Source organism: Acinonyx jubatus, chromosome B3 (assembly GCF_027475565.1).
Source record: "Acinonyx jubatus isolate Ajub_Pintada_27869175 chromosome B3, VMU_Ajub_asm_v1.0, whole genome shotgun sequence".
Classification (NCBI taxonomy): Eukaryota; Metazoa; Chordata; class Mammalia; order Carnivora; family Felidae; genus Acinonyx; species Acinonyx jubatus.
In genome coordinates this window covers 42,074,679-42,088,967 of record NC_069386.1, presented here as the reverse complement: position 1 = coordinate 42,088,967, position 14,289 = coordinate 42,074,679, and the positions used below count along the sequence as shown (strand labels likewise).

Genomic DNA, 14,289 nt, shown 5'->3' with positions numbered 1-14,289 from the left:
CAAACAACTATACACCAACAAATTAGACAACCTAAGAAAAATGGACAAATTCTAGAAATGTACACTCTACCAAGACTGAATCATGAAGAAAGAGAAAATCTGAACAGACCAATTATGAGTAAGGAGTTTGAATCAATAATCAGGTAAAGGTGGTCAAAAGGTACAAACTTCCAGTTATACAGTAAAACCTTGAATTGAGACTAACCTGTTCTATGAATATTCTGTAAGATGAGCAAACATCTTTTTTTATAATTTTTTTAAGTTTATTTATTCATTTGAGAGAGATGCAGACAGCATGAGTGGGGGAGGGGCAGAGAGAGAGGGAGAAGAGAGAGAATCCCAAGCAGGCTCTGCACCACCAGCACAGAGACCAACACAGGGCTCAAACCCACAAAACCATGAGATCATGACCTGAGCTGAAACCAAGAGTTGGACGCTTAACTGACTGAGGCATCCAGGTTCCCCAAGATGAGCAACTATTTCTAATAAATTTTAACTTGATAAACGAATGATGTCTTGTAATACAAGTAGTATGTGACACCAAATGTCATATGATCACAACTGAGCCCATGGTTCTTCTCTCTCTCGCTTCGGGATTATGGGTGATTGTCAATGCAATTTCCATGAAATCCTCAAAAGGAGGCAAAAGCAACTGTCATTGGATACATTCCTTGTTTGTTTGTTTATTTATTTGTTTATTTATTTACTTAACATTTTACTTATCTTTGCATGACAGAGAGAGACAGAGCATGAACAGGGGAGGGGCAGAGAAAGAGGGAGACACAGAATCTGAAGTAGGCTCCAGACCCTGAGCTATCAGCACAGAGCCCAATGCGGGGCTCCAAGTCCCAAACCATGAGGTCATGACCTGAGCCCAAGTCGCACATTTAACCGACTGAGCCACCCAGGTGCCCCAAATAGATTCCTTGTTAAAGCTGCCCGAAAAGAAAAAGATTCCATCAAGCCAACAGAGAGCAGTGATTCCTTAGTGAGAGTGAAAGTCATCCCACACAATAACCCTCCTCTTTCTAGTCTCCCTCACACCAGCCACAAAGGTTTTCAAAGGTAAGTACAAGTTAATTTGTTTATTTTTCTTTATATTTTGTATTTTCTTTATTATTTCTATTATATTACAGTACTATAATCATTTTTATATGAATATTTGGGGGTTATGGAACCAATCAACTGAGTGTCCATTATTTCTTATGGGGAAATTCACTTTGATATGCAAGTGCTTTGGATTACAAGCATGTTTCCAGAACAAATTATGCTCACAAACCAATGTTTTACATATAATGAAAGGTTCTGTGGACATAAAGTACAGCTTGGTGAATACAGGTAACAATACTAATACAAAGAGAGTAGATTTCTAAAGTTCTCACCATAAACTGAGAAAGAGAAAGAATATTTCCATCCTCTACCCAAAAAATAATTGTAACTATGTGAGGTGACAGATGCATTAACTAACCTTACTGTGGTAATCATTTTGCAATATACACGTATATGGAATCACTACACTGTACACCTTTGACTTACCCTAAGTTATATGTCAATTCCATCTCAATAAAGCTGGAAAAAGTTTTTAAATAAATACAAAAATGACAAATGGATTAAATTAAATTATTTTTCATAAATAAGCACCTTTAATAAAATAAATAGGCAAGCCACAGATGAAGGAAAAATACCACATAAACATTTTTGTCTTGTATGAAGAATATAGAAAGACTTCTACAAACAAAAGTAAAAGGACAAATAACATAAGTTTACAATGGGGAAAAAACACTTTAACATAAGATACTGCATAAATGAATATATACAGATGGCCAAGAAGATATGAAAACTCATTAGTCGAGACTATCATTAGTCATCAGGAAAATACATTCTAAAACATAGTGGAATAGTGTACCATACCCACTAGACTTGCTAAAATTAAAAACCCTGACAATATGACATCTGGCAGGGATGTGGAATAACTGGAATCAGTGTATGGGAATAGAAAATATCACAATCATTTTCGAGAACTGTTTGTCAGTTTTTAAAAAGGTAAATATACATCTGCCCTATAACCCAGCAATTATACTCCCAGGTATTTACCCAAGAGAAATAAAAATATATGTCCACAAAAGACTCGTATAAGAATGTTCCAAGAAGCTTGATCAATAACCAAAACTCGAAATAACAGATATACCATGAGATAAAAAACATGATAACAATAAAAAGAAATCTATATTGACACAGTCATAACATGGCTGCTTTTGTAAGGCAGAAGAGGAAAAATGACTAGAAAAGATTATGAAGGAATTGTTTGGGGGGGATGAAAATGTTCTGTTTTGGGCAGGTCATTATATAGGTGTATTCAACTACTCAAATTTATCAGTATGAATCTTAAGATCTGTTCCTATTATCATATATAAATTCTACCTCAACAAAATTTTAAAGCCACCATTTATAACAAATCCAACAAGAGATGTTGAACTCTAAACAAAGTTCAAAACATTACTGAGAGGAATTAAAGATGTCAATACACAGAAGCATATGCTCTATTTATAGATTAGAAAATTCAAGATTATAAAGATGTCAATTATCTCCCAAATTAATTTATATACTCAATAAATCCCAAAGTCACACAGTTTTTTTGTAGAAACTGAATAGCTGGTTCTACAATTTGTATAAAAATGTAAAGGGCCAAGAATAGATAAGACAGTCTTAAAGAACAGTGTTGAAGGATTTACACAGCTAGATCTTAGGACTGATTACAAAGTTAGAGTAACTAAGACAGCATGTCTTTAAAGACAAATAACCAATATAACCAAGATTCCATAAGCACAGACACTTGACTGATGATAAAGGGTAACTGGAAAGCAGTGGGGAAAGCATGGTCCTTTCACTAGTCAATGAGAAGCCAAGTATACAGGCATCTAGAGAAAAAATTTATCTTAACTTTTTTAGGACCTCCCACCACATACAAGAATTCAATTCTAAATGGACCTTAGATCTAAATACATAAAGTAAAATATTATAAAGCTTCTGGAAAGAAAATACTGTTATGACCTTATAGTGAGTTAAGACTTTTTAAACAAGACACAAAAAAGGCACGACCCATAAACGAAAAGGTTAACAAATCAGGTAACATTAAATAAAGAACATCTATTCATCAAAAGACACCATTTAAAAGTGAAAATACACATTACCTTACATTGTCGGAGAAGATATTTGCAACACACCAAAAACGAAAAGGCAAGCCACACTGTGGGGAAAGATATTAACAACACGCCTAACTAGCAAAGGCCTCATACCCAGAACATATAAAGAATGCCTACAGACCAGTGAGAAAAAGACAACACAATAATAAATAAGAGACTCAAAAGCGACTTCACAAAAAAAGTAAAAAACTTCTTTAGCCATTCAGGAAATGCAAATTAAAACCACAATGAAATACTACTACATACCATTTAGAATGGCTAGCTTGAAGAAACTGTCAATGCCAAGAATAGACAAGTATGTGGAGAAACAAGAATCCTCATCTACTGCTGATGGAAATGTTTTCACTTTGGAAAACTATTGATTAGCAAAATCCATTAAAGTAAAAATATACTTACATCCTATGACACAGAAATTCCACTCCTAAGAATATACAGAGCGGAAATTCTCACATATGCACATTAAAGGGCATTTACAAGAAGTTAATAGCAGCATAACAAGCAAAAAATAGAAATAAGCCAAATGTCCATCAACAAAAGAAAGAATGGTTGTTGTATTTTGAAATAATCGAATCCTATACAGCAATGAAAACGAGCAAAATCCATCTAGTGAAAGAAAGGAATGAATCTCACAACAGTGCCAAATCTATAGCAAGGTCTGTATCTTAACCCTGACAGTGACGACACCACTGTTCCCCGTGTGATAAATGCAATACATTTTGGTTTTGTTCAGCCTTTACACACATATCATAATACAATAATTATTTTAAAGATAAAATTTTTAAAGATTGAATCGAACTCGATAATAAGTACTTCTTTAAATCAGGTTATTCATACATTCACTAAAGTGACCAAATCTAAAAGTGAAGACAGTTTTAACTGGTAGGGTCTGACTGGAAACATTTAACAAATAAAATAGTAAAACAGAAACAAATGATAACATCTTCATAAAAATCAGTAACTCATTTAACACAATTCAAGATAATACAGTAAAATGAAACAAAATACCTCTTAAACCACCTAAAAATAATTACCTGCTTGGGTAAAGTTAAGTTATGGGTGCTCTCACTATAACCAATAGCAGTAAAAAGCTTATCTTTCTCCTCTGGAGTCATAATGTCATCAATACCTACAAAGAAATGACAGAATTTAAGAAATCAATTGCTTCAGTTTTACAGGTATAATAAAAAAATCAAACCAAACTAACAGGTGCCCTAAAATAAATAGATATAAATGCTAAAAGCAAAAGCAGCCAGGCAATATCCTCTAATATACTACTTTGCCTAGTTAAAACAAACATCATGTATTTGCTTGCTTAGGCCAACAAAAGGCAAAAAAAAAAAAAAAAAAAAAGACACCACTAAGGGAATACCAGTCTGTCATAAGGATTTTAGAATTCCCTAAGTATGTTAAAAATTAAGTGAAACTTTTAATACCCATGGAAAAAGTAACAATAAGAAATGCCAGATGTTGACGCTTCTGAATTTAAACTTATAAAATTTCACACAAATAATTTTTCTCAAAAATAGCAAAGTTTTAATTTAGCTAGATAAATCCAGAACTATTCTAGCCTGAAGCATCTGCTCACATGTTTACTAATAATAAACATAGTAAAATTCAACTAACTGGCTAAAACAGAACTTATATTTTTTTCTTATCTGTGTACAATAAAATATCTGACTTGAAACTTACTTTCAGGAATCAAAGATTCTTCATCTTTTTTCTTAGACTCCTTCTTACCCCAAAACCCACTAAACCAGCCTCCACGTTTCTCGCCTGTGTCAGTAGACTTTTTCCTTAATTTTTGCCCAGATCGAATCACCTAAAAAAGTAAAAATTTTAAATTTAAATTTAAAAGTAAAAATGTTTAATTTAATTAAAGAATAAATGCCCTCTTCATATTCAGGTATAGCCAGGTAAGAATAATGGTTAATTTTTTTAACATGACATTAGGTTCAAAACAGTCAAGAAAGCCTTCTGAAATGGTATTCAACATGATTTGTTTAATAGTCCCACTGCTAATTTACTTTCCTACTGATAAAATTTTGATGGGGTTGCATATTGTCAGAAATATAGTAAATGTCTCAATATAAATACAAATAAGTCAGGCAGAGAAAGACAGATACCATATGCTTTCACTCATATGTAGATCTTGAGAAACTCAACAGAAGACCAGCAGGGAGAGGAAGGAGGAAAAAAAAGTTACAGAGAGAGAAGGAGGTAAACCGTAGAGATTCTTAAATACTGAGGACAAACTGAGGGTTGATGGGGGTCGGGGGGAGGGGAAAGTGGGCGATGGGCACTGAGGAGGGCACCTGTTGGGATGAGCACTGGGTGTTGTATGGAAACCAATTTGACAATAAATTTCATATAAGAAATAAAGATTAAAAAAAGAAATATAGTAAGGGTTTCAATATAAATATAGATATATAATATAAATACATACAAATATATAAATATAAATAAATATATATAATTATAAATAAATATCTAGAAAAATATATAAAAATATATAAATATAAATGAATAAAAATAAATATATATATGTATATAAACAAAAATGTAAATAAAAACAGATAGCCTTTGAATCTCATTTTATTCTCTTCTCAGTAAATCCTGGCTTGATTGTCTGCTGCTCCCTTTCAAATAGTAAAATATAGATGAATAACCAAAAAGTACACAACAAAAGGATAAATAGATTTAAGGGGATAAGTAATTTAGATTCTATCTTCTCATTCCCTGAATAAGTAAACTTTAATAATTTTCCCACTTTAGGGGGCACCTGGGTGACTCAGTCAGTTGAGTGTCTGACTCTTGATTTAGGCTGAAGTCACAATCTCATGGTTCCTGGGATAGAGCCCCATGTCAGGCTCAAAGCTGACAGCACAGAGCCTGGTTGGGATTCTCTCCCTCCCTCTCTCTCTGACCCCTCCCCTGCTTGCATGCACACATATGCATCCTCTCTCTCTATCTCTCTCTCTTGAAATAAACTTAAAATAAAATCTCTAAAAAATAGTAATAATTTTACCACTTAAAATATATAAAATTTGAAATTGGTAGTGACATGTTTCTAGTCTCCCTGTGTAACAAAAGTGAAATACTCCAAAAGAGAAGATGAAAAAAAAAAGGAGAATTAGTAAAGAGAAGATGAAACTAAGTTAAGTAAGTTCTCTTTAGTAACCAGACATCAAATAAATAAGGGAAGAGGTCTACGTCTGTGCACAAAACTGTCAAAGTTTCATCACTGACAGCTGAGCCATAACTATCTTTTGTCAAGCTTACCAATCCATTTTCAGCATTCGGAAATGTAATAAGTAAAAATATATACATTTGATTATTTTATATTCCATAGGATATAACATTTGACTTCTCTTATCATAGAAGATTAATGTGCTATTTTATTTTTCATGACAATTAGAACTTTGACAAGTTATTTAACCTCTCTATACCTTAATTTGCTAATATAAATTGAAGACAGTAATAGTACTTTCCTCAGAATAGATACCCAGCAAACTATATCAACAAAACGGTAGCTATTATTTTCGTTTCTATTACTAAACTTTCTACTTTAAAACTTTTCATCAACACAAAGCTTCAGCAAAAACAAATCAATTCTTAGCCACCAATATCCTGAGTTCACCTCAGACTTTGAAACAATATTATTAATTCAAGTGCTGCTGTGTTTGTCTTCAACTTTGAGATATTTTTTGAGTGGAACTAACTCCATCGTGTCCATAACAACATAAGTCCTAAGTGTTGAAATGTTAGTGAGAAGAGGCACTTGAAATAAAAAACAAGAAATAATAAAATTTGAAAGTGGTTTCAAAAAATTTCAAATGTAGCATTTAGATGCAGGCTACATAGTTCAACAGTAAGTATGAATCTTTAAGACAAAGAAATCGTGCAACCTATGAATAGGGCTCCTCCTTTCAACAAAAAGCAGTGACAGAAGAGCACTATGACACCAATGATAATTCAGGAGGAGACTAGGATAGTGCCTGAGAATGTAAAGACTAAGCAGGGGAGAAATGTAACATTTTTGTCACAAACCAGAGAGAAATGCATATGTTCAGGCCCTGTTTGAATCTGCAAAATTAAAGTAAATGGCAAATCAGCTACTGTGGATATTATCATAGCTCAGTGGTATCCAATCCTTGCTGTACTTAAGAATCACCAGGAAATAGGGGCGCCTGGGTGGCTCAGTTGGTTGAGTGTCCACTTTATAGCTCAGGTAACGATCTCATTGTTCATGGATTCATGCCCCGCGTCAGGCTCTGTGCCGACAGGTCAGAGCCTGGAGCCTGCTTGGGATTCTGTGCCTCCCTCTCTCTGCCCCTCCCCTACTTGCACTCTGTCTCGTGCTCTCAAATATAAATAAAAACACTAAAATAAAAAAAAAAGAATCATCAGGAAACTTTAACAAAAACAAAAACAGAAACAACAATGTCCGAGCCTCACCACAAACCAATTAAATCAAATCCTGAGGAAGTGGACTCCAGGCATCATTTGTTTTAATTCGCTAGGGATTCTAATGTGCAGCAGGATTCAGAACCACTGAGATAACCAGACAAGAGTTTCCTCAACAACAGCAGAGATCATCAAGCTGGAAGTAGATGAAACTGAGCTATTTTCAGAAAAGACATCCAATTAAATGTATATCATCTAGATTTACAAACAGTTCTCTATAAATCTAAATAGAGGAATAGCTATACAATATTTGATATTTTATTACAGTCTTTTTAAACTAAACTGGGGCACCTGACTGGCTTAGTCAGTAGAATGTGCGACTCCTGATCTGGGGGTCATGAGTTCAAGACCCATGTTGAGTGTAGAGATTACTTTAAAAAAAATGTTTTTTAATCTTTTTAATAACTAAACTAATTCAAAAAAGGGCAGGCACTAAATTTTTTTGTTACCATATTTTTTATCACTCATTAAAATTTTACTTTTTGATAAGAGAAAACATATGTTTCAGCTTTAAGGGAAAACATTTTTATTTTGAAAAATAAGTTAATCATTATAAGGAATTTAAAAAATAAAATGTTGATATGGGACATTAAAATAATGTAGTGACCAGCCCCAACATTCAACTTTCACCCTCTCAAATCTCTATTTAAATCCCTAACTAAGAAAAAAAAAAAAAAGACACAGCCACTATTAGCACTGAAATCTTTGTAAAGCTGTGATCAGCATGTCACAGATTTTGAGGAATTTCAAAATAAACTGAAAATTTTAGACAATAAAGAGAAGACAGAAGTTAATTAATTAGAAAGCAGTAAAAATACTAATTTCAGGGGAACCTGTTTGGCTCAGTCTTTTTTTTTTTTTTTTATAAATTTCTTTTTATTTATTTATTTTTGAGAGAGAGAAAGAGAGAGAGAGAGAGAGAGAGAGAACAAGTAGGGGAAGGGCAGACAGAAAGAGGGACAGAGGATCTGAAGTGGGCTCTGCCCGGACAGCAGAAAGCCCAATGTGGGGCTTGGACCCAAGAACCATGAGATCACAACCTGAGCTGAAGGCAGCCGCTTAACTGACTGAGCCACTCAGGTGCCCCTGGGTGGCTCAGTCTTAAGGTTAAGCATCCAACTTTGGCTCAGGTCATGATCTCACGGTTCAGGGATTCAAGCCCCATGTCGTAGCCTGTGCTGACAGTTCAGAGCCTGGAGCCTGCTTCAGATTCTGTATCTCCCTCTCTCTCTGCCCCTCCCCTGTGCATTCTTTCTCTCTCTCTCTCTCTCTCTCTCTCTCTCTCTCTCGCTCTCAAAAATAAATAATAAACATTAAAAAAAAATTTAAAGATACTAATTTCAAACAGTGATAATGATTATAAAGAAAATAGCAAAATAAAAAATAGTGAAAAAAAACTTTCCTATATGTTGATGATTATCATTTAAAAAATACTTTCAAAAATGAGAGTTGACCTAGAAATACGTACATAGCATATACCAGTGTCTAATCTCTGGTCTTAATATTATATTATAATTACAACAGACATAACCACTAAGGCAAACTGAGGAAAGGGTACACAGGACCTCTGTGAAATATCTTTGCTTTACTTCTTGTGAATCTACAATTATTTCAAAGTAAAAAATCTCTTATCTATATGAGACCAAAAATGAATTGTAAAACATATATGACCTAACATAAGGAGGGGTGCAGGACCCTTTCACTTTAATACCCCTCTGCTGTCTTCCCTTCCTGCCCTATGCAGTTAAGGGTCCATGGTAAGTAACTTCAGCCAATTCTCTGCCTCTATTTTAAATTCTGTGACCCTGTGGATTTTCCTTTACAATGAAAAAACTTTAGCCTTGGACGAAGCTACTTGCCTTTTCTTCATCTATATCCATCCCTTTATCCATGGCACTGAACAATAAACCCTTCCTTTGATTTTTAAGGAACTAGTAACTGATGTTCAGTACACCCACTTAAAGGTCAAGCAACTTAATGTAGAAAGGATTGAAATGATCTGTTCCTTTTGGCAAATCATTCCTTTAATTCATAGGAACAAGCCCAAGCACTATCAAATACCTTCTAACATACTCAAGGCGACGGCATGGCTCAGACAGTTAAGCATCAACTCTTGATTTTAGCTCAGGTCATATGGCTGTGAGTTCCAGCTGAACGTGGAGCTGGCTTGGGATTCTCCCTCTTCGTCTTTCTCTGCCCTTCCCCTGCTTTCACTTGCTCTTTCAAAAGAAATAAACTTAAAAAAAAAATACTACTCCTGGACCCCAAAACTGCACCTTGGGGAACCTGCCCTTAAGAAAATAAGAAATGTGGGGCACCTGGGTGGCTCAGTTGGATAAACATCTGACTTAGGCTCAGGTCACAATCTTACGGTTCATGGGTTCAAGCCCCGCATCGGTCTCTGTGCTGACAGCTCAGAGCCTGGAGCCTGCCTGGGATTCTGTGCCTTCCTCCCTCTCTCTCTGACCCTCGCCCGCTCACACTCGATCTCTCTCAGTCTCTCAAAAATAAACAAACATTAAAAAAAAAAAAAGAAAGTAAGAAATTTTTGAGAAAGCATGTAGACAAGGCTGTTCATTGTAGTGTCATTTATAATTAAATATAATCAGTGGGAAATAGTGAAGCAAATTCTGATATATGCACAGAATGGAATACTATTCAGTTATTTAAAATTATGTTGGAGAAATTATTCTACAGGCATAAAAATGGAATGCTATAGTAAATTTTTTAAAAGAAAGAAAAGCAAGTTACAAAACCTTTTCTTAACTCCACATTCCCCACCAGTTACCATTCCATTGACCTGTTCTCTCCTTACAGTAAGGCATCACACTGTCAACACTCAATGTCTCCAATTCCTAGACATCCACTCTCTCTCATTCCTATTGTCTCTACCCACATTTTTCTATAAAAACTGCTCTTTAATTGATTTCTTTATTGCTAAATCCAACAATAAACTTTCAATTCCATGGTGGCATAAGTCCTATATAGCCCATCCTTCACATTAATGAGTAAAAATTCTGGACAAAATATAAAAATCATCTACAACAGACTCTGAAAACTAAGCAAAGTAGGCAGATGCTAGATAGGAGTCAAAATTTGGAGAAATCATCTCCACCAGAATGAGCTACCCATGTTTTGTTGTTGCTGTTGTTTTTGCATTTTCCCTCACATGTTGTGCCTACCCTCTTTCCCCACTTAACTTTTCCCTCCCGAGGATGTTCTTGCCTTTGGGCAGTCCCCTTCCCTTTAGTGCAGACATGACCTATGACCTGTTTCTAACCAACAGAATATGACAAAGGTGACAAGATGTATGTGACTATGTGTATGAAACTGTACCAGCTTTCTTGCTGGAATCTCTCTCTCTCCTTTTGAAAAAGCAAGCTGACGGGGCACCTGGGTGGCTCAGTCGGTCAGGCATCCAACTTCAGCTCAGGTCATGATTTTGTGGTTTGTGGGTTGGAGCCCCACGTCAGGCTCTGTGCTGATAACTCAGAGCCTGGAGCCTGCTTCGGATTCTGGGTCTCCCTCTCTCTCTGCCCCTCCCCTGCTCATACTCTGTCTCTCTCTCAAAAATAATAAATAAACATTTAAAAAATTAAAAAGAAAAAAAGGAAAAGCAAGCTGCCATCTTGTGGGCCATGTTAAGAGGCCCATCTGGCAAGGAAATGAAATGAAATGATGAGCTAAGGAGCAGCCTCTACCCAACAGCCAACAAGAAATTGGAGTCCTACATCCCACAGGCACAAGGGACTAAAATCTGCCAACAAAAGCAGATCCGTCATCAGTGACACCCCAGATGAAACCAGTTTCAGCCAACATCTTCATGGAAATATTTTGAGACCATAGGCAGAGATCTCAGGTAACAAGCTATACCTGAACTTCTGACTCACAGAAACTCTGAGATAATTGTGCATTGCTTTAAGTCACCGGCTTTAAGCCACAGAAAACTACTTCACACGGCTGTACCCTGAGAAAGGGCCTCAGCCATGGAGCACTGAAGAGGCACAGGTAGCTAAACCCCTGAAACTCCATAGGCTGGCCAAGGAATGAGAAAATGAAGTCCATGAAAACCAGAGAAGATGAGGGAAATACCAGGGGCAGAAGAGCCAGGGAACGGATTATCTCTTAATTCTGTGTATGAACCTGCACAAATTTCAGTCTAACCCAAGCTCCTCGTGTATGAAAGTGACCTAAACAAAAGGGGCAAAGATATAGAGACCTGCACAAGTCTCCAACTAACTCCTCTACTATGCATGTACAAAATGGACCCAAACCAATGACATACCCAGCATGGAGCCTGACACAGGGCTCGATCTCATGGCAATGAGATCATGACCTGAGCCAAAAGCAAGAGTTGGACACTTCAGTGACTGAGCCACCCAGGTGCTGGGTATGTATCCAATGGTCAGATAACCTCAATGCTGAAACCAGCAGAGAACCACTATAGTTTCTGCTAGATGATATGAAAGGAAAGACACTTGAAATGACTAAAAAGATTAGAATTTTCAGTAGAGAAATGGGAACTATAAAAAGGAACTCAATATGAGTTTTAGACCTGAAAAACATATTATTTGAAGGAAAAACTCCTAGGATGGGCTCAACAGTAAAATGGGGATGATAGAGAAAAATATAATCTTGAAGACGTATCAACAGAAATAATCCAATTCAAAGAACAGAGAGTACAAAGATTGATTAAAAAAATGAACAAAGCCTCAGAGATTTGTGGCGTATCAAAAGGTCTCATATATATGTATATGTGTATATATGTACACATTTGTGTGTATGTGTATAAAACTTGAATCCAAGAAGGAAAGAAGAAATCTAGACCAAAAATTATTTCAACACAGGTTTGAATTACACAGCTCCACTTATACATAGATTTTTTTCTATTAGATTTTTTTCTATATATGTACAGTGCCATAAATATATTTTCCTTATGATTTTCTTAAGAACATTTTCTTTTCCCTAGCTTACTTTGAGAGTACAGTACAGAATACATATAACATAAAAAATATGTGTTAACCAACTGTTGATATCAGTTATCAGTAAGGCTTCTGGTCAACAGCAGACTATTAGTGGTTACCTTTTGGGGGAGTCTAAAGTTAATGCGGATTTTTTACAGTGTAGGGAGTCCCTAACTCCTGTATTGTTCAAGGGTCGGCTGTGTGTGTGTGTGTGTGTGTGTGTGTGTGTGTGTATAAAACTGGGAGTCCTAGACAGAAAAAAGAAAGGAATGTGATCAAAAATTATTTGAGGAAATAATGGCTGAAACATCTCATATTTTGGTAAATCTAATGGTCAATTCTCAGTCCTCAGCTCAGTTGACCAATCAGATGCATCTGTCACATATGATCACTCCCTCTTGCTTGCAATTCTTTCTTCACTTGACTTTGAGGATATTATTCACAGAGCTTCCCAACTACATCCCTGGCAACTCCTCCATGATCAACTTTGTTGATTCTCATCTCTCTGACCTATAAAATAGAATGCTTTGGATCTTTGGAGTACTCCCCTAGCTACTCTAATTTCTGAGGTGATCTCATCTGATGTCACGGCTTTAAATACCATCTATGTACTGACAACTCCGAAATGTATATACCTAGCACAGATTTCTCTTCTCAACTATAAATTTATGTATCCAACTGTCTACTCCATACATCCACAACTTTATTTAAAAGATAGCTAAACTTAATAGGTCCCAAACTGAATTCTTGATCTCTCCCACCTCACCCAAGCTTATTCTATCCAGACTTCCCGATCTCATTTCATGGAAACTCCATCTTTCCAACTGCGACAGGCCAAAATCTCTAAAGTCATCTCTAATTTCTCTGTTATAACCCGTATCTAATCAGTTGGGAAATATTAGCTCTATGTTCAAATTCTATCCAGAATCTGACCTTTTCTCATCACCTCCATTGCAACCACTCTCAGCCATTATCTCTCACCTCAAATATTTCAATAGCATCCTAACTGATCTCCCTATTTTCACCCTTGTTCTCCTTTTTACACAAAAGAGCAGACTGAGTGAGTTTTAAAACATAAGTTAGACTGTATCATTCCATTCTCAAAATGTCTCCCCAATTCAGAGTAAAGGCCAAATTCACACAATTGCTTATAAGACCCTAACGATCTGGCACCCTCTCCAACTCCCATAAGCACCTCTCCTACTCCTCCACTATGTTCCACTCTGACCTTGCTAACGACCACTCTCCGCTCTCTCACCACTCAGTTAGTTCCGTGAGTGAAACAGATAGTCACCTCAAAACTTTTCAGCTTGCTATATTCTTTCTGCCTGGTACACTTTTCCCTCAGAAAGGATTCTGGTTGATTCCCTCACATTCTTCAGGTGTTTGCTTAAATGTTTCCTTCTTAGTGAGGCTTTCCGTGACCACCCTATTTAAAATTGCAACCCGCATCATCATTACTGCCTGGGCCCAGTGATATATTCCTTTTCTGTATGCCCTTCAACTTTATTTTTATTTATGTTTTTATTATCTTTCTTTCTACTAGAATGTAAGTAAGGGATTTTTGTTCTGTTAATTTCTGTACGCTAATACAGATGATGATGATGATGATGATGAAAAAAAAATCACTTATTTACTAATTACTATGTGCCAAGCAC

General features: G+C 35.9%; 1 protein-coding gene across 4 annotated transcripts in view; it reads right to left on the bottom strand.

Moving 5' to 3' along the window:
- The window catches only part of VPS13C (vacuolar protein sorting 13 homolog C), a 194,350-nt gene that overhangs the window by 130,046 nt on the left and 50,015 nt on the right, over positions 1–14,289 (bottom strand). For all 4 annotated transcript variants that reach the window (XR_008299136.1, XR_008299137.1, XM_027067401.2 and 1 more), the window contains 2 exons: positions 4,893–5,022; positions 4,235–4,329 (listed from right to left, as the gene is read on the bottom strand). Coding sequence is in view for 2 of the 4 variants with exons in the window: in XM_027067401.2 (XP_026923202.2) it covers positions 4,235–4,329; positions 4,893–5,022 (225 nt within the window). In the remaining 2 variants the exon portion in view is untranslated. The remainder of the gene's footprint in view (positions 1–4,234; positions 4,330–4,892; positions 5,023–14,289) is intronic.